This window comes from Oxyura jamaicensis, chromosome 5 (genome assembly GCF_011077185.1).
Source record: "Oxyura jamaicensis isolate SHBP4307 breed ruddy duck chromosome 5, BPBGC_Ojam_1.0, whole genome shotgun sequence".
Classification (NCBI taxonomy): Eukaryota; Metazoa; Chordata; class Aves; order Anseriformes; family Anatidae; genus Oxyura; species Oxyura jamaicensis.
Window position 1 is genome coordinate 49413609 of NC_048897.1, and position 18372 is coordinate 49431980.

An 18372-nucleotide genomic window follows, 5' to 3' on the forward strand; every position below is an offset into this window, starting at 1 on the left:
TACTCTGCTACACCTTTGAGGAGATTTACAGGGATTTGCATGTGTTTTTCTCGCTCAAAGAGAGATTATGTGGCATGATTAAGAGAGATTTTTGGAAAGAAACCACGAGCTTTGACAAGCTTCTTGACATCCCCTTTGTTTGATATAACACCCGTCAGTTATTAACAGGGATGTGTTGAGCTGCTGATCAGCTTCAGTAATGCCATGTTTCATAACAAACATTTCTTTTCTCTCCTCTCTGTAGCAGCAGCCATTGTCCAGCAATTTCTGGAATAATTATTCTACATTAATATTTTATATAGTATTTATGAAATGTATATAATGTATATACTTATATATACGCACACAAGTTACCCTTCACATTTTAAAGCAACAGGAGATTTAAGACCAGCTAAGGTGAGTTACAGCTTCTCCTTTTTCATGGGAGATGGACACATAAGGACTTTGTGGGTCACAGCATCTAGAAACTTAGGACAATACTGCATGACCCCACACAGAAAGTGATATTCCTCTACTAAAAAAAAAAAAAAAAAAGGAAAAAAATAATATGAGAGACATCATAGATAGGTAGGGATTCACTACACTCTGCAAATTAAAAGATGAAATCCACCACTTAGACAAAGTGTTACCACTGTCTCAGAAGCTGTTCCCAGAGACATTTAATTCTTGGTGGATCTCTCCTTCCCACATTTGCAATGCAAGGAAACCTGAGGAAATACTATTCTTCTTAACAGGTGGGAGACAGCAGGAAAGTCACAGAGAAACCACAAAGGAAGGCCTCCGCCCAGCCAGGCTTGCTATGGACCAGATGTGCTACATACATATCCCTGAAATTCCTACCCATCACAGCATCCATGCCAGCTGTATGCCCACTGCTTCACAGATCCCCGAGCAGAAGATGAACCTGCAGAAAGTGGCCCATTCTCTGGCCCAGCTCCATCTGACATGCCTGCCATAAACCTCCAGCCATCCCACAGGCAACCTGCAAAGCTGTTGCTGCAAAGGGAAGCAGCATTGTCTGCAGTTACCTCCTTTCTCCTTTGCTGGCACAAACTCACCTCCAGTCCTACAGGAAGAAAGAAACTGAGACAGAGTCCAGTGGGTGACACAAACATCACTTCTTTCTCCTAACTTCATCAGCATTGTGCCACAGCCAGTTTCCATGCCTAAAGAGGGCACAAGGGACACCAAGCCTACAGTCTCCACTACCCAGCCCAGCACCTGAGCGAACACGCAGCTTTTGACTATTCTTTTACCGGTCACTTCAGAGAGACACCCGTTGCATTACACAGATCCATTTGGTTACAGAAACCTACCATCTGCCCCTCAGTTGTACTAACCAAAGTCTGCAAGCACCCTGAAGCAAGGAGGATTAATATTACATTTCCATCTGCTCTGCAATATGAGCTGCCCATAAGCAACAACCTGAAGACATCTCCAAGCTCCTCAATCCCATCTCACCCTTAAAAAATGCGAGTTACTGCAAGAACAAGAGGAGCCATGACAATCCAGTTCCCTCAAAGCACAAATCACATACACAGCAACATTTTAAACTTGCTCCATTTCCTGCATGATGAATTCCAGGGAATGTTAACAGGCCACATTAAAGAGACAATGAGGTGGTGACAATGCTAATACAAAACCATTGACTGGGTCTGCACCAATGTAACAAACTTTGAAAAAAGTATTAAAACAGACTGTTTATTACAGCATATGATGTGTTATATTAATTTACACAATGATATATATATAAAAACAGCCATTGATGATGTACAGTAAATTGGACATCAACAGAAATATTAAAACTACTGATACTCATGCACATGACATGCATATGTTTTTTTTTTTCAAAAGCAGTTTTACACAATATACTGAAGCTACTAAGCCTTGGTCAGCTGCTCCAACAGTTTATTCTGAACACCACCACAGTCCACACTGGGACTCCCAGGAAACCAGAGCAGAGTGCACTCCAGAGAAGGCAACTTGACCTTGGAGATAGATTTAACAGGAGCCCTTTCCTCATGGGAGAAGGTTGGGGGAGGACAGAGGCCAGCTTCAAGAAGAGAATCAACAAGGGAAAAAAAAAAAAAAAAAGACAAAAAAAGTCAGGCTGGACTATCAGGAGGAACAAGTTCAAGATGTGGCAAGAAGAGCAGCAGAAAGGGACAAGCAAAAACATGAAGACCACCCATACTCCCTCCCCCTCACCCCCTAAAACCTTATGACCTTAAGCTGCTGATATCCTGTGTAAGACTCAGAACTGGAAAAAAAAAATAGGCAAAGAAGATCCATTCCTGGAAACATTAGCCTTTTTTTCAAAGCTTTCTGATACTATGCACTGGAGGCTGTTCACCACTGAAATGGCAGTGTTGTGATTTTTGTTTGTTTTGTTTTTTTTTTTTTAAACAAGTGTAATGTTTTTTATTTCCACTTAAAAGGCACTAGTATCCACCCATGTTCTGAAGACAAGTGACATAATTTACCTTAAGTTTTAAATATTTGTATATATAAAAAAAAAAGAATCTGTGGAAATATGTACACAAAAGCACCTTGCTTCCAAAAGCAGAAACAGATACATTCCACCAAGTCCCTTGACTAGACAGTTGTCATGAGCTTCAGGGAGCCTGACCGAAAGCGCAGGATTTTCTTCTTGAGGTTATGGGAGGCTTTGATTTTGACAAAGGCCTTTGCTGCATTTTCATGCAGCTCCGGAGCCGTGACTGTCTGGATGGGGAGCGTCTGGACAAACTGAGACCAAATGAGGCCCCCACTTTCATCAGAGTCGCTGGTGGTGGTGCTCTCCCCGACGAACTCCACCTCGCTCAGGCTGGACTCGCTGTCTCCGAAGCAGTTCGTCGTATAGTTGCTCTGCTCGTCCTCGCTCGTGTCCACCACGGTGGAGTGGAACAAAGACTCGCACTCCGCCGAGTACTCCGAGTCGCTGGCCACGTAGGCGTAGGGGCTGACATACGGCAGAGGAACTTGCGAGTAGACTCCTACACCATCCCGCCGGTTCCTCCTTGCCCTCCGCAGGGCCTCCTCGTAAGAAATCTCCGCTGACGACTTCCACCGGCGGTAGTCGGCCCGCTTGTGTTTTGGTTTGGCCACCACCACCTCCCGGCCATGTCCGTGGGATCTGATTACTGATTTATGGAGGCCAGCCGGCCGGCCCTGGAGGCCAGACTCCGGCTGCAAGCCGCTGCTCCTCTTCACCCTTGAGGAGGGCTTTTTCAGTTTCTTATTTGTATCCAATTCCTCAGGAAAGCGGCATTTCTTGCCGACCGGCTTGCCTTTCTCCCGCAATGTCTGCGCGCCGTTTTCCAGCCCATTGGCAAGGTGCGCCCTGTGTTTCAGCGCCGAGCTTTTCAAAATCTTGACGTTTCGGGTGCCTTTGTGGAGCTTAACACTTTGCTGCTGGGCCGGTATGTACTGGGCATTCACCAGCAACCCATCGTCGAGGCTCTGAGAAGAAGAGCCCTCGCTTTTGAAATCCAGCGTGGGCCTCTCCTCCACAGGAGGCGAGGAGGAGTGACCCACCTGCAAGCCGCTCTTCAGCAGAACCTTTTTGGGAGGCTGGCTCACCCTGGTCTCTGGCTGCAGCATCACTGGCTTCCCTGGGCTCTCTTTGGGAGATGCAGTGAAGAGCTGGCCACTTTCCTTGGGAACATCCCCCGTCGTAGCCACCACGTGCCGATTTAGCTCTGAAGGCGCTGGCTTGGCCCCCCGTGGCAGATGCTTGCTCTGGCCTTCGCTCGCCACACCAGGTGGAAAAGCTGGTGGCAAAGGCACCTTTCTACTCTCCACCTGCTCACCACCCGCCTCCTTCGACCTCTGCTTGAGCGGGGAGGACACCGTGTTGTCCAAAGCGGCCGTCCCACTGGGCGGCAAGCACGCTTGCTTCGTGCTCTTCAGGTTCACAACGTTGCTGTGTGAAACTGCCCCAGCAGCCTGCCTGACGCACATGCTGCCGTGTCGCAAGATCCCTTTGGTGGGATCAGCGTTGAGACTTGTCCTTGGTTTGTTAGTCCTTACAGAGTGAGTCTTTCTCTGCACCAGGCTTAAAATGTAGCCGTCTATCCTCTTGCTGGCGGACGGGCACGAAGCAGGCCAGGAGCCTGGCGGGAGAAAGGCATCAGCTGCTTTTCCTGAGTCTATTTCAGATCCAGCGCAAACGTCGGTAATATCGCAGCCAAGTCTCTCCTCTTCTCGCTGGGGGTTCTCAGTCACAGGGAGAAGAAACATGGGACTCTGCACAGCGACCGCATGGAGAGGGCTGGGGTACCGGTAGACGTCACTCCCGTTTTTAGACACCAGATCGCACTGGTACTTTGGATGGACATCTGCAACGACATCGAGGGAATTTGAGTGCGGTGTGGACAAAGAGCGACAGACAGAGCCTGCGGTCTGGTCCTCATGCTGGCCTTCCTTATTATAATCCATCCAGCCTATGAGATCTGAAAGGCATTTTAGAAGAGTTTAGAGAGCCTGCCAGTGACAGTTCTGCTGTTTTTCATATGCTGTCAGGGGCTCCAGTCGCATCTACACAAGCGGTGTAACGTTTTCACTACAGCAGTGCTGTTCTAACAGGAGAAATCTCTCTATCAGGGATGCTGCTCAACAGCTATAAAAGCAGCACTATTCTTCTGTGGGTCTCTTCCCACCTGCATCTAGGGAGGGTTTGCGCCAACATGACTAAATTGTTGAAAAAATAAAAATCTTGGCCCTGATGAGAATATTTACATTGATTTCATACTTGTGCCTAGACTGCTAAGAGCTTCCTGTTTTAATATCCAAGCCACCCAGAAGTCTGTAAGGGTCTCTCATGTTTGTGTGTTACACTGTCACCTGTATAACTCACTGTGGGCCTCAGATGTGTAATTCTTACTTTATTTTGCCCAGAGAGAAAGGAAAAACATAGACAAGAGACCAATGAATTGCTTCTAGCTTACTGACAAATTTCACTTCCAGATTTTTTCAAGTATGTCTTGGGCCAAAAAAGAAAATCCAGATTTAATTTTATTTATTGTTATTATTTTAATTATGATTACTATTAGCATGATAACTATTTATAATTTCAGTAATGTGAATAATAATAATAGGTGTCCATTTTGAACAATAAGAGGTGAAAGAATGGGAAACAGGCTCATCTTTCAACACAAGTACAAGGATTGCAGGTCAATACAGCCAATAACCTAGCCTTGGCTCTGTGAAGAGAGTTGTGGAAGAGAAATCCAGTGCGTTTCAAGATGCATGAGTCAGATTTAATGGCTAAGGCACTTAAGTAGGAATCAAGCATCCTTACAAGCAAGACTTCAATCCAAGCACCTAAGATTATTTTTTTCTTAAGGTTTAGTTCATTTTGTCTTCTTGGGTAGGGGGACAACCTAAATGATCCTTGCAGATCACTGTCAGTTTTGTTTTCTACCCTTGGGCTAGAAACTTCAGCCAGAGTTCTCAAATTTGAATGCTCAGTGCTTGCCACTTATCTAAGGCTTATTTCAAAAGAGGTCTCACATACTTTGATGAAATTAGCTGATAGAGATGATGTTCCTGTGTGGGCAGGAGAGGGAGAACAGGGAAGGTAGGAACAGGCACTTCCTCCAGATCACCTCACAGTTTTCCCACATTTCCTAAATTCTATGTCAGAGTCAGGAAATGTTGCCAAAAAAGACTTCTTTGAAACGTGCCAGTTTGAGAAATTTCATCCCTAAAAGTGAGACGGTATGATTAATGAGAGTTTTAGATTTCATGTTGTACACAGAAAAAAAAAAAAAAAAGAAAAAAAAAAAAAAAGCAAAGCAATCTGCTGGAAAGCCTTATGTGTGTTTTTCTTTTTATGTATGGCTGCTGAAAATCACATATACCTTTCAACAGGGAACATTAAATTACCTCAAGCTGCTCAAAGGATAACTTAGAGGAGTTCCCAGCATCTCAGAAAGAATGTATCCCAGGCTGAATTTTCCCACTTCTGAGTCAGAAGAATGTGAATTATTTTGTCCTTGATTCACAAAAATTCACTATAAGTTAACCTTAAAGAGCAGAATGGAAATTAGAAATACTATGGTTACGAGCATCCTCCATAACCCAGAATGGACTTAAGGCTTTTGAATGAGTACAGGTGCAACTTCAACCAGTAATGCTCAATCAGAAAAATCCTACTGAAGTAGGACAGAGTAGGACAGAGGAGGCCTTCCTATTTTACCATCATACACATTAAGGATTGCAACTTCAGCCTACCATCAAAGGAAACTCAACAGCTCTCTGCCAGACAAAATACATTTTCCCTGTTCGTGATGTCTATTTGACTGTAATACCTAAATGGAGAACACACCTCAGCATCATCACCTGCGTGTTACGGACCTTCAGAACTGACAAAATGACTGCTACAAACAGACCAACCTGTGGCCTGCAAATAGCTCCTTACTCTGTCACTTTTAATAAGGACAACAGTATGGCTATCCTGCATGGCTGTGGAGGTACTTCTAATTACTGCTGTTTAGTAAAAATGCTTTTCTAAAAGAAATCATGAGAAAATAGCCGACTAATGTGTTTATGTGTGTATGTACCACTGCCCTCTACTGGGTAGACCAGCTGTCATATTTTCACGTTTTTTTTTCATCCGTTTAGGGCAACAGATTCACATGTAAGGCTGGAGTAGTAGAAGGGAAATGGTCCTGCCTCATGACACATGTACATGATAGGCACTGGAATCTTTTCGGAGCACAGCACATCAAATGAAAAGAAGAAGGGTTAATCCAACCCAGATACTCCGGAGACAGTATTTCCACAGCCAAAGCCACCTCCTGGAGTATGATGTATTCGACCTGCTTTTACTATACCTGCAGATTTAGGGCGTCCATCTGAGATATTCAGTGTTGCCTCCAAAGGGCTGCAAAAGCAAGTGCTAGAATGGCAACTGGATAAACACTCACTGAAGACAGAGTTAGACGAATTCGAGAGCGATCCAGAAGCTCCATCACTCAGCTCATAAAACCCTATAAAAATAAGAGTTTGGATTTATATTAGTTATGTCTACACAAAGTTACCATTTGTGTCCCTAGAAAGGCAGTCATGCTTGTGTTTATGTTGGCTTACTCTATTGCAATTAGTTATGGGATTTCATTCAGTCATCCAAAAAAGCAGTGCACAATTTAGTAATATCCGTCCTGCTACGAAGAATTCAGTTTAATAGTAAGGCACTTAAAAGAGCACAACTTTATTCAGCATATGATTTTTTTGACTTTATTTTTTTAAACATTTATAGGAGCTGGGGTTTTAATCTTTACACGGGCTTATGGATTTTAGCTAGAAGGCTCCAGGCTGTGTTTGCCAGCCCACTCATTTAATAGCATATTCCAACACAGGCTCCCCAGCTATCACTTGACTACACAGTTTTTACAGAAGTGTTGGGCCCAATGCAATCCATTATTTTCAAAAAGTCCTGGACATAGATATAATATTTAGGATGACACGATAGAAGAATAGTAAAAAATGTGCAGTCATAGAAAATTTTATTTCTTGGTAAACAAGGTCTACCCAAGAAAAATACAACACACTATAATCAAGATTTAAATTGTACATTTAGGAAAAAGGAATGCTGATCATGTCTACAGAATGAGGATGCATCCTGGAAAACAATTCTCTTGAAAAGGACTTAGTCAGCACGGAAACGCAGCTCAATCAAGCTTAATGATATGGCAAAAAAAAAAAAAAAAAGGAAAAAAGAGAAAAGCTAATGAGATTGCTGGATGTACAAAGAGACTAATGAATAGCAGTTGGGAAATGACTTCACCAGTCTATATGGCACTGGTAAAGAAAGACATTGGAACGGTGTGCCGAGTCCTCAAATCCAGCACGCTTAAAACAAAGCTAAAAAATTGGAAAGGGGCCATAAAGCTATTTAAGAGCTTGGAAAAATGCCTTGAAACAAATGACTTAATGAACTTGACCTGTTTAGCTCATCAGAAAAAAAGCTGGGAATTAAAATGTATAGCACCTCCAAGAGGAGAAAAAGCTGGGCACTAGAAAAGACCTTACTGTATGGGAGAAAAGCATTTGAAAATAAATCAGTATGGGGGCAGGTCAAGTTCAAATTAGAAATAAGCAATGGTTTTAGCAGTGCAATTGATTGGTTGGTGGGTTTTCCACTTTTTAGTGCCATCAAAAGTCTAGATGCCGCTAAGGAAGTTCCCCATAGTTAAATACCATTTATTGGCTCCAACACAATTAGAATGGAATGAAATTCAATACATCAGGGAGCAGATATTAAGATTCACTGTTCCATCTGGCTGCAAGATTAACTTTGACATCTTTTTCCTGCTGTCGCTGCTTGCATTTACCATTTTTCCTGCAACCTCCTTCCTAATACACAGGAGGATTGAAACGTTTTGTGGGTGGCCTTGAGAAAAAAAAATGACCCAGACACTAAAAACCTAATTAAGCTTAAAACATTCCTCTGAATATCTTGTCTACAAACAGCAACCTTTCTAGTAGTAAGTGAACTTTTCTAGTTGGCACTAATTATCAGTGTGAATGTGCTATAGACATTTTCTGTTGTAGTACTGAAAACCACAGGCTGCTTATTTCCAGGTACTCTGAGCGTCTCTGTCCTGCTGCACATTGGCCTTACCTGAACTTGGACGACTGTCTGTCTCAAGGTGTTCATCTGTCGTTTTTTCCACATCCAGACGAAGGTCACTTATTTGCTTATCTAGCTCTTGCAACTGATTTAATAGGCCGGCATCCCTCCTCCTCAAGCAGTTCTGGAAAACAAGATGACAAACATCAGCTCCTTAAGTGGGGCAGACATGAAGGGGTTCCACAAACTATCAGCCTCTTCCCTCTGAGCATCATGTCAACGTTCTTCAGAAAATAAAAAATTACAAACAGGACTAAGTCTTGAAATTCTAGATACATGCTCTGGATAAATACTTAACTGAAGAATTATGCAGGCACTTCATTCCAGCCTTTTCCAGCCAGCTCTACGTAAGGAGCGTGCCCCACAATACACTGTGTTGGCAAAGCGCTCTTTTGCAAGAACACAGCTGTAACAACAAAGCTGTTTTGTATGATATGGTAAAACCAGACCTGCACATATGAAATGGGTTACTTCAGTGAAAATACAGCTTTGCTAGTGTAATAGGGGACGTTCACCACTGCAGTGATGCTAGTCAGAGATCACATCTGTTCACACAATGGGATGAGCGGCTCTGCCAACAAGTGTCTGTAGTGTGGGAACCGCCTCGTTCTGCTGCACGGTATAAGCCCATATTCCACCACAGAGGCAGCAACATTCCCAGAGCTGGGATCACCGCCCTTTTATTAGTTTTGCAGTGCAGCAGGAAGGAAGAGAAATTCTTCCTCTTCTCCCATTACAATTGTACAAAATTGCTGTGAGATGAATTTTAAGGCTATTTATGAAGGTAATTTGATGGCATAAAATAAGCAATAAGAAATGCTTTTGTAAGGCACTCATTAACCCACGGTCAATGCAATCAGTTTCCCTGTGTGTATTATAATGTTGCTTATCCATCATCTGTTCTGCTTCATACTCTAATTGTTCTGGCTTTGGGGAAAGTGAGGGAAGCAGGGGGAAGGTTTATCTCTCTTTTTTTTTTTCTAAGTGCATCATTTGATCTGCGCCCAGCGGTGCTCCAATATGCTCATCGCAAAGAGTTTGGATGCTCATAACCGGGCTCGCTCTGAACCCATTAAATCAAGGACAACCTTTCCCTGGGGTGGGCCAGTCCTCGGGCAAAGGGAAAGCGACCGCCAGCAGCACGAACGAGGCCGTTTGAAGCCGCGCTGGCTTTGATCACCATCCCTGGAGAACCGTAGGGGTGACCCAAGTCTTCTCCCACCTTTCTGGCCGGAGCCGGGAGCAGGCTGGAAGCCGGGCTGGGGTTCGAGCGGTGCCTGAGGGCGCCACCTACTGCCCCCGGTGTCCCCCCAGCCCAGCCAGCACCGTGCCTGCAACGTCAAGTGCACAAATGGGAGCGCTGCCACAAAGCCCCTCTTTGGGTGGTGGTGCCCTGGTACTTGGCTACGGCTCTTGCCGAGCAACGAGATCATTTTATCTTTCCAGGAAGGGAATCAGTATACATTAGGTGCACCAAAAGCATAAGATGAAAAAAAATAAGGGGGGGGGGGGGGGGGGGGGGGTGGAAAAAAAACACGCCGTCCAACTTCTCCCCCGATGAAAGCAAATGCTGAGCCGCGCACAAAGAAGGCCAGGCACAGCTGTAGGCTATTTTCATTGCAAACCGATCTGCCGCTTCGTGCCGCCTGCCGTCCCTTCCTGCACGAGCCCCCAAGCGCGCTTCCAACAAAAGCACCCCTTATCGCGCGGGGCCCGATCCCGAGCGCGCCGCAGCTCCCGGCGCCTCCTTTGGGGCTCGCCGAGCCAGGAGCTCGCTTCCCACTTCCATTCAAGGCAAGGGGAGCGCATCCCTTGCCTTGAATGGCAGTCGGGCCGGGCTGCCACCAGCAAAACGCCGCCGGGGCTGCGGGAGGCGGTGGCCCCCGTCGGGGCTCTCCCCTCCAGCCGGTCCCCGAGAGCCACCCCCCGGCTCCCCCGGGACGAGGGCAGGGAGCCGCGGGGAGAACGGGGCATCACCGGGACCCCCAGCCCCGACGGGACTGGGTGACGGGCTGCGGTGCCGGGGTGCCCCCCCGCCCAGCCGCCACCCCCAGCACCCCGAGGTCCCGGGGGCTCACCAGCTGCCGCCGCAGGAGGAGGATGTTCTCCTCCAGGAACTTCTCCTCCAGGCTCCGCGGCGGCGGCCCCTCGCCCGGCTGCTGCTCCCCGCGGCCCCCCTGCGCCCCCGGGGGTCGCCGCAGCAGGAGGCTCTTCACCAGCAGCTCCTGCCTCTGCCTCAGGTAGTCCAGCTCGCCCAGCCCGGCCAGCGTGGCTTCCAGCCGCTCCCGGGTGCGCTGCCGCTCCGCCTCCGCTTCGCCCTTCTCCCTCCAGCGAGCATCGGCTCCCCCCGACGGCCCCGCTCCCGGGACCGGACCCGATCCCGGTGCCGGTCCGGGTCCCGCCGAGGCGGCGGCCCCGGGGCTGGCCTTCATCGCCGCAGGGGAGGGGGCTCCGCCGCTGCCGGGCCCTGCCCTCGGGGGGCCGCCGAGCTCCGCGCTGCCGGGGCCGCCGCTGCCTCCGGGGCCGCCGGTGCCGGTGGCGAATGGGCCGCGGGGAGCCCGGCTGCTGCCGCCGCCCCGCGCCCGCCCACCGCCGCTCCGCCCTTCTCCTCCTCCTTCTTCTCTTCGTCCTCCTCCTCCTCTTCCTCAGCTCCGCCTCCCTGCGGGGCCGCCGGGGTCGGTGGTGGCTGCAGCCGTTCCCCGGTGGAAGGAGCTGGGGGCGGCTTGGGGATGGGTGAGGGCTTCGAAGAGCCCCTCAGCGGCACGTCGGGGTGCTGGGCGTCCCTTTCCTCCTGGAAGAGGAAAAGAAATGGGGAGAGAGCAGGCCAGGGTGGCGGGGAGAGTGTGGGGAAGGTGGGGAGCGCAGGGGAGATGGCGAGCGCAGGGGAGATGGCCTCAAGTTGTGCCAGGGGAGGTTCAGGTTGGAAATGAGGAGACATTTCTTCTCAGAAAGAGCAGTCAGGCGTTGGGACGGGTTGCCCAGGGAGGTGGTGGAGTCACCGTCCCTGGGAGTGTTGAAGGAGAGGTTGGACATGGTGCTTAGGGACATGGTTTAGTGGTGACGTTGGTGGTAGGGGGATGGCTGGACCGGATGATCCTGGAGGTCTCTTCCAACCTCAGTGATTCTAGGATTTTATCATTCTTGTGCCAGGCTGCAGCATGGGCACGAGGATCAAAGCACCAGCGAGGTGTTGCTGCAAAGCCCGTTGGAGTGGACTGGCCGAAAAAGCCACAATGAAGTGAACTTCATGCAGCATGTGGACTAATTGCAGCCTGGGACTTGCAATTAGGTTTACAATGGGTAGGCGGTGGAAAGAGAGGGGGTGGGGGAAATGCAGATGCTGAAGGGAAAAAAAGAAAAATGTTAGAATGAAAATAGAGCAAAAACTGAGTTCCGGATGTGTTCTGAGTGGAGAGAATGGAAGAGGAGAGAAGAAAGCATTCAGGGAGCCCTTCACAATACGGGGTTTGTTTGGAAACACACGAGGCCGTGGTACAGCAGCTCTCCCAGACATAATGAACTGCTCTTTCCTGCTCTCTCTCTGCTCTGCAGAAGATTAGACTGTCTGTGGTACACTGGTACTGAGAGGTCTCACACAAAGTTAGTGTCCCTCTCCCATGCTGTCTGCAGAAGGTGATGGGTTGTGGGGAGCCATCCACCTGCTTTGTCCCCTGTAGGTGCTGGTCCTTGTTGCAAAGAGCCTGCAGCTCACACAAATCGCTATTTTACAGTTGTTTCAAGCCAATGTAAAGTGTTTTCTAAAAAGGGAATTCATAACCAGCCGTCAGTCCCTCCCAAATGTTTGAGGCCGAATACATCACCTCAGAGAATGGCTGAAGCTAAAGCCAGCTCCATTCTTTTTGCTTTTGATCCGTTCCCAGGTCTGGTTCACCACACAGCCGTGTCAACAGAGTGCATCTACATTAATATTTCAGTTTGGATTAGGAGTGCCTTTTTGAGCCAGCCCTCGAGATCGTTCCGGCTTGCCGTGCTTCGATTCACATCACAGGCAGGTCTGAGAGCAAATGCACCGAGCTGGTTTGGGGTAAAAGAGAAGCAGGATGAGGGAGCACACCCAAAGAGCTGCAGCCACTAATGGGTGTTCATTAATGGGCATTCAGTCTGTGGGATGAGAACACAACTAGCAGCACCCTTGAAATACACACAGCATGGACGGCAGGCCCTCAGTACGGCAGTACTGCCTGGTAAATCCTGTCCTGGCTACTAATGTAGACGTAGCCGTATGTGCCAGCAAAAGCAGGGAGGCGAGGCGGTGCGGGAGCAAGCAGCCAGAGAAGGCAGGGCCACTTCTTTGGGGAGCAGTGTCAGTGCTGCCAGATCCATGAGACCATGAAATTGCAGCCACAGAAAGAACTGACAAACACTGAAAGGACAAGGGATACCCCAAGGGCAAAGGAGTGACTGAGGTTGCTAAGCAAAGCTGGAAAAAAAAAAGCCAAGTCCTGTACTGGACCACTGCCCCTCTACTTAATTTATCTCTCTCTGCCTGTAAAAGGCCCAGAACTGGACTCGGACCCTGCCCACAACCTATAGGCCACCACTGCTGACTGAAAAACCTGCTCCATGGCTCCGTCTCCTGCATGAAGCTTGGCCCACAGCACCCTCTGAGCATGTTTATGCTGCAAGCTGTGTTGCAATGCCAGTTACTTTCCCAAGCAGGTACCAGAAGCTCTCCAGCTATGGAAACACAGATCTCATACATTTTCCTTCTCCCTTTTTAGCCAAATTTTGCATGTAGCTCTGTGCTTTGCATGTGTTCGTACACAAGGCTTCATGCAATATTTATGCAGAGCTATTTCAACTATTTCTGTGCTATTGTGCAGTGTGCAATGTACACGTAGCTTCAGATAAAAAATACAGTGGTAGGTAGCTCCTGCCTTAATGTTCAGATGTATTTATTTGCCACTTATCATTTTGTAGATTACTGTTCAATTCCTCCCTCCCAAGACACCTCTTCCACTGTGACAAGTATCAGCTGCTGCCAGCCTCCCGTGCTCCCTGCTTTCATTTCCATGTTCATCCTTTGCAGTGCGTCAGCTACAGGAGGGAAAAGCAGCGTAAGAACTGCCAAAACTGACTGTGTCCATCACATGGAGAGGAGAATGCAGTTTGGTTCAGCTGAACCAAGCTCACTGCATAGCTGGGAACAGCAAAGAATGTGAAGAAAAAGGAGCATGGGTTTCACCCCATGGGCAGAGCAATGAGAAGGTGCCAGCGAAGCACTGGGAGTTAGGAGTCTGGGCAGCATGGGAGATGTGCGAGTGAGCAGCCAGAAAGAAATGCCAACATGATGTGAGTACCAGAAAGAAAGCAAGAAATGACCTAAGACACCAGGAATGAGGGAAGGGTCAGAAAAGACTGCACAAGAACTAGGATGAAGCTCAGCAGGTCATGGAGAGGAGCAGAGGGAGAACCCAGAAGGACAGTTTGAAGAAAGATCATGGAGAATGAGCATGAAATAGTCCCTTTCATTTGCTTAGGAAGATACTGTTCAGAAAGCAACAAAATACTGCTCAGAAAACAACAACAAGTCTTGAATGTGTCTTCCATTCCTCTCCTGGTATGCAGCAACACCTGCAGGACTTGCTCTTACACTCCTTTGTAGAGTTGCTGTTCCTTCACCGGATTAATCAGTTCAAAATCCCCAAAAAACAAATAATCCCAGGTTCCCCATCCTAAACTTGAACACAGAAGCTGCAAGGAGTCAGTGAGGTATTTGCAAGGAAGGAGAAGAGGCTGCGATTGAGGAGCTCTGTTGCTAGGATGTTATGAGAGGTGTAATTCTGTCTGGTACAGAGGCGGTTATGAAATGGCTCATCTTTGATTATCCTGGCTCATCCCTTAGGATTACATTATTAGGTGGTAGCAATGATGTGTTCCCTTTGCACCTGGCATTTCGTACATAGGGAGCGAAGAGATGATCTCTGCCCCACAGAGCTTACAAGACAAGAAGCAGCAGATGGCAGCCACTGGTAATACGAAAGGAGCCCTGAGAAGGTAGGGGCTGCATGATCAGTAAATCCAAAACACAGAGGTTCAGCTCCAGAAAAGTTTTTCAGAGCTACCACAGAGAGCAATGAAGGAGGTTAAAGCACCAAGTCTGTGCACACTGCTGGCACTGCAGGACTGGGCAGAGGAAAATTTTACATCCAAAGTCTCTGAGACTGCAGCAGCCCTGAGTAGCCACAAGCCAGCGAGATCATCACCATGAATTTTGCCAGCTGAGAAACCAAGGCAGCAAGGGGGAAGAGTTTTGAACCCGCATCTCACTCCCTGGGCGACCAAACCCCTACATCCAGATGCATGCAGTGGATTTTCCATCCTCCACTCCTGCTGATCATTGAATCCAGTTTCGATGAAATGAGGCCAGTTAACACTTGTTACTTTTCCTAGGTTAATTTCTGACCGGCCACACTAAAACGCTTGCAGGAAATTGCAGAAATTAAGAGGAACATTACAATTCCCTGTTTGTAAAACGAAGGCAATTGCTTTCTTTGCTTATTGTAACAACACATTTGAGGCAGGGCGATACGTTATCCAGAAACATCCACTTGGGGACCATGCTAAAGACCCACAGCCAACATTATGCCTCTAATACTTTATTTTAATCTATTCTAATGTTAATTTTCTAATCATTTCTTAATTGCGTTGGATAATATAATGGGGTATAAATCTTACCAGCAAATCAGACTGACATCAGCTTGAGTTATCATATTTCCATGGTTACATTATTATTACAAGTGAACCTTGCGCTTGTTACTAACCACAAACAATTCTAGCAAATAACCTAAACTGAAGCAAAATATCCTGGCAGCGTTTCCATTTTTTGTCACACGAAAACAATTTCTGTGGGTGATAGGTAACTGCTGCGTGCCTAGGATTCGTTTTACTCTTTTCAGGCTCCTTCAGCCTACATTTATTTCCTTGCTTTTGTGCAGTGCTGAAACATGTCCATGCTGTCAACAAGATGCACAGGCCTTAATTGTGGAATAGGCTCCTTAACACAAAACTCACAATATTCAGTTGATAATGCCACCCCCCAGCTTGTCAGAACATTCCCACATTTGTATTGTTGTGGCAAAAGCTACTAATGACTGTTACATTAGGAACCACCAACAACTCGATTAGGTCCCTTGAGGGTCTGGTTTCCCCTCACTCTAAACTGATCTGCCTTTGGTCTCACTTGAAAAGCAGCAGTCCTGCTTTCCCTCACCCCCAATGACACCACCTGTGTGTCAGGTGGAGGGACAGACACCTTCCGTGGGGTCACTGCAGCAATCTGAGACCCTCAGATACACCCTGATCTGATGCAAGAGAGGGGAAGACGTGCTGGAACCAGGGCAGTGACAATGTGTAGGAACAAGGACAGTGACACCATCCCTTCCACTCCACCTGGTTGGGCATTTCCTACATTGGGCTATTGTTCTGCCAATGTCCCACCAGCTGTGCAGGGACAATGGCTGGAAAACAGCTCATTGCCCCTATATGAGTTTAAAAATGGCCTCTTCTTTCTTTTTTTTTAATCCAGATATTTTGGTGATGCAGTTTTCAACATGAGCAGTTGTGCTGGCATGTCTGAGAAGGCAGAGCGCTATGTACAAATGAAACGAGCAGGAAACCCTCCAGCAAAAAACTGCATCCAGAGGGAAGGTGGAAGGAAGGATGGACTGTTTGCAAAAACAAGAAGTCACCCAGGAGGCCACGGGAGAGGATGCAGAAGACAGCTGCTGGTGGGAAAGCGACATAAGAGCTCCTCCAGACGTCCCTGTCAGGCCGTGAGCCATGCGAAGACATCCATTTCCTTTCCAGAGGTAGCAGCCCATCTGCGTAGCCAGGAAAAGGGCTGACTTTGAATCGCCCATTGTTGCCTCAAATGGCGTGGTGCTTCCCAAGGTGATGAAAACCCCGGTTCTGCTTCGCGAAGGAGGCCAAGTATTGCAGAACCTCTGGGGAACTGGTGAGCCCGGAGTCCAGCGAGGAGCTGCTGTGCTCCTCCAGCAATGCCTCCGGGCTGAAGCAGCTCCCAGACTGGCCAAGAGGATGCAACGCTTGCTTCTCATCACTAGATTAAGGACAATGTGCAAGAGGAATGAATGGAAAGGATGGAAAGGCAAGATCAACTCCCTTTTTACCTCTTTTTTAAGGATAAGAGAGAGTCTGATAAGGACAACGTGGGGAAGAGGAACATGGGGCTAACAAACCAGAATCACTCACAGTGTTCGCAAGTGACAAGAAGCAGAGCTTGAAGCCACCCTCTTGTTCACTATAAGGAAACTTTACCAACTGCATTCCCTCCCCGGGCTTATGAACACCGCTCAAATGCAGTCAGTGTTGAGCCGCTCCGGTGACACATTCAATCTCACTCTTTTTCTTCTTTTTCTCCCTCATGGCCAAGCAGATGATGTCAGTTGAGTTCTGCCACGATGACTTTTGATTCATCCTTCCCAATCTCGTTTGATGTTCTTGTGCTCTGATTCCTTTCCTTCTCCTGGCCTGGGTCTCATATTTACCTTTGAGGATGCCTAGCCTTTGGTGACACGGACATCTGCCAGGTTAATGCCTTCTTGCTCCCTTGCTGCCAATGTTCATCTCAGCACATCAGGCTGGCAACGGCCCTCAGCAGTATGGTCTCTGTGGAGAAATATCTGCTAAACTATGAATAATCAACCACCAGGAGTGGAAGAAGAGAAATGACGGGCCTAAATTACAGTTTAGGATTTAGACAGCCTGGGAAAATTTCCCAGGAGAATGAACTGGCACAGTCTGAGGAATAGAAAGCTTCTCCATCATGGGATGTCTTTGATAAAAGGTTAAAGGTGGATTTTTCAGGATTGATAAAACTCTTCAAGGGAAAACAACTCTTCAAGGGCCTTCCCCTCTCCTCCCACATCAGAGCAAAACACAGCAGGGCAGGAAAGGTCCCTTCAGGGGACTGACCAAGCCAGCTATGGTATAGAATGGTGAGGATATAGTGATAGTGACAGCAGCACAGCCCAAATGCTTTGTCCCAAAGTGATCTTGTGCAGTTTGTGCTTTCCCTGCTACCTGGAACACTGCACCCCCCTCAGTGCTTCTGTAACAGCCACGGCTCAGCATTCAACCCAGCACCAGGGGGGTTCCTGCTGGAACAGTAAGACCTTCCCTATTTTTTTTTATTATTATTATCTTTGTTTTCTTGGCAAACTCCAACCCTAAAGCCTTTAAAGGAGTTCATTCAGCCCCAGCTGATGCTCACTTGGACAAGGCCCCATCACAGCTCCCCTTTCAGCACACAGTGAGCATGTACCTGAGGCCACCTGCCTGTATGTGCCGTGCACCAAACAGCACGCCTTATGGGCTGGACGATGCTTTTAACTTTCTTTTGGGTATGGGCAAGCCAAGGTGGGCTAAATAACTCAAACAAGGTCACCAGGCCTCAGTGCCACAGGCTGAAGAGATAAGGTGTGGTAGCCCCCCATCATTTAGGATCTCCCTTTAAACCAGGAGATGTCCCAGGTATAAAGGGAGAGAGCTGCAAGGACACTGTTGCAGTATTGATCTGCTAGGCAGTCCTGAGTACATCACTTCACTCCCACTGCCTCACCCTCCTCCCTTTTTTGTGTCCAGGAATTTAACTTTGCACTGAAGACTTAGCCTAAAATTCTCAGCTTCTTCTCCACGCATCATCTCCCTGCTGCTTTTGCATGCTCAGAGGGTTAACAGGAGCAAGTCTC

The 18372-nt window shown here is 47.7% G+C and overlaps 1 protein-coding gene across 4 annotated transcripts; it reads right to left on the reverse strand.

Annotated features, from left to right (window-relative positions):
• Window positions 1-1666: 1666 nt before the first annotated feature.
• On the reverse strand, window positions 1667-11196 carry DACT1 (dishevelled binding antagonist of beta catenin 1). Of its 4 annotated transcripts, none has more exons than XM_035328222.1 (4): window positions 10717-11196; window positions 8630-8762; window positions 6933-6995; window positions 1667-4340 (listed from the first exon to the last, which is right to left on the reverse strand). In XM_035328222.1, the coding sequence occupies exons 1-4, from the start codon at window positions 11068-11070 to the stop codon at window positions 2596-2598; spliced, it is 2295 nt and encodes a 764-aa protein (XP_035184113.1). In that variant the 5' UTR covers window positions 11071-11196; the 3' UTR covers window positions 1667-2595. The 4 variants fall into 4 exon arrangements, with proteins under 4 accessions (XP_035184113.1, XP_035184111.1, XP_035184112.1 ...); XM_035328220.1 differs by having other exon boundaries at window positions 1667-4454; XM_035328221.1 differs by having other exon boundaries at window positions 6840-6995; window positions 10717-11195.
• Window positions 11197-18372: the final 7176 nt, after the last annotated feature.

What these genes read in the sequence shown, in the direction of transcription:
- DACT1 (XM_035328219.1), bottom strand. Translation starts at nt 11,070, where the DNA reads ATGAAGGCCAGCCCCGGGGCCGCCGCCTCGGCGGGACCCGGACCGGCA. An exon ending in AGACAGTCGTCCAAGTTCAG is followed by an intron (nt 6,996 to 8,629) that starts GTAAGGCCAATG and finishes TTATTTTTATAG; the next exon opens with GGTTTTATGAGCTGAGTGAT. An exon ending in TGGACGCCCTAAATCTGCAG is followed by an intron (nt 4,455 to 6,839) that starts GTATAGTAAAAG and finishes AATGCCTTTCAG; the next exon opens with ATCTCATAGGCTGGATGGAT.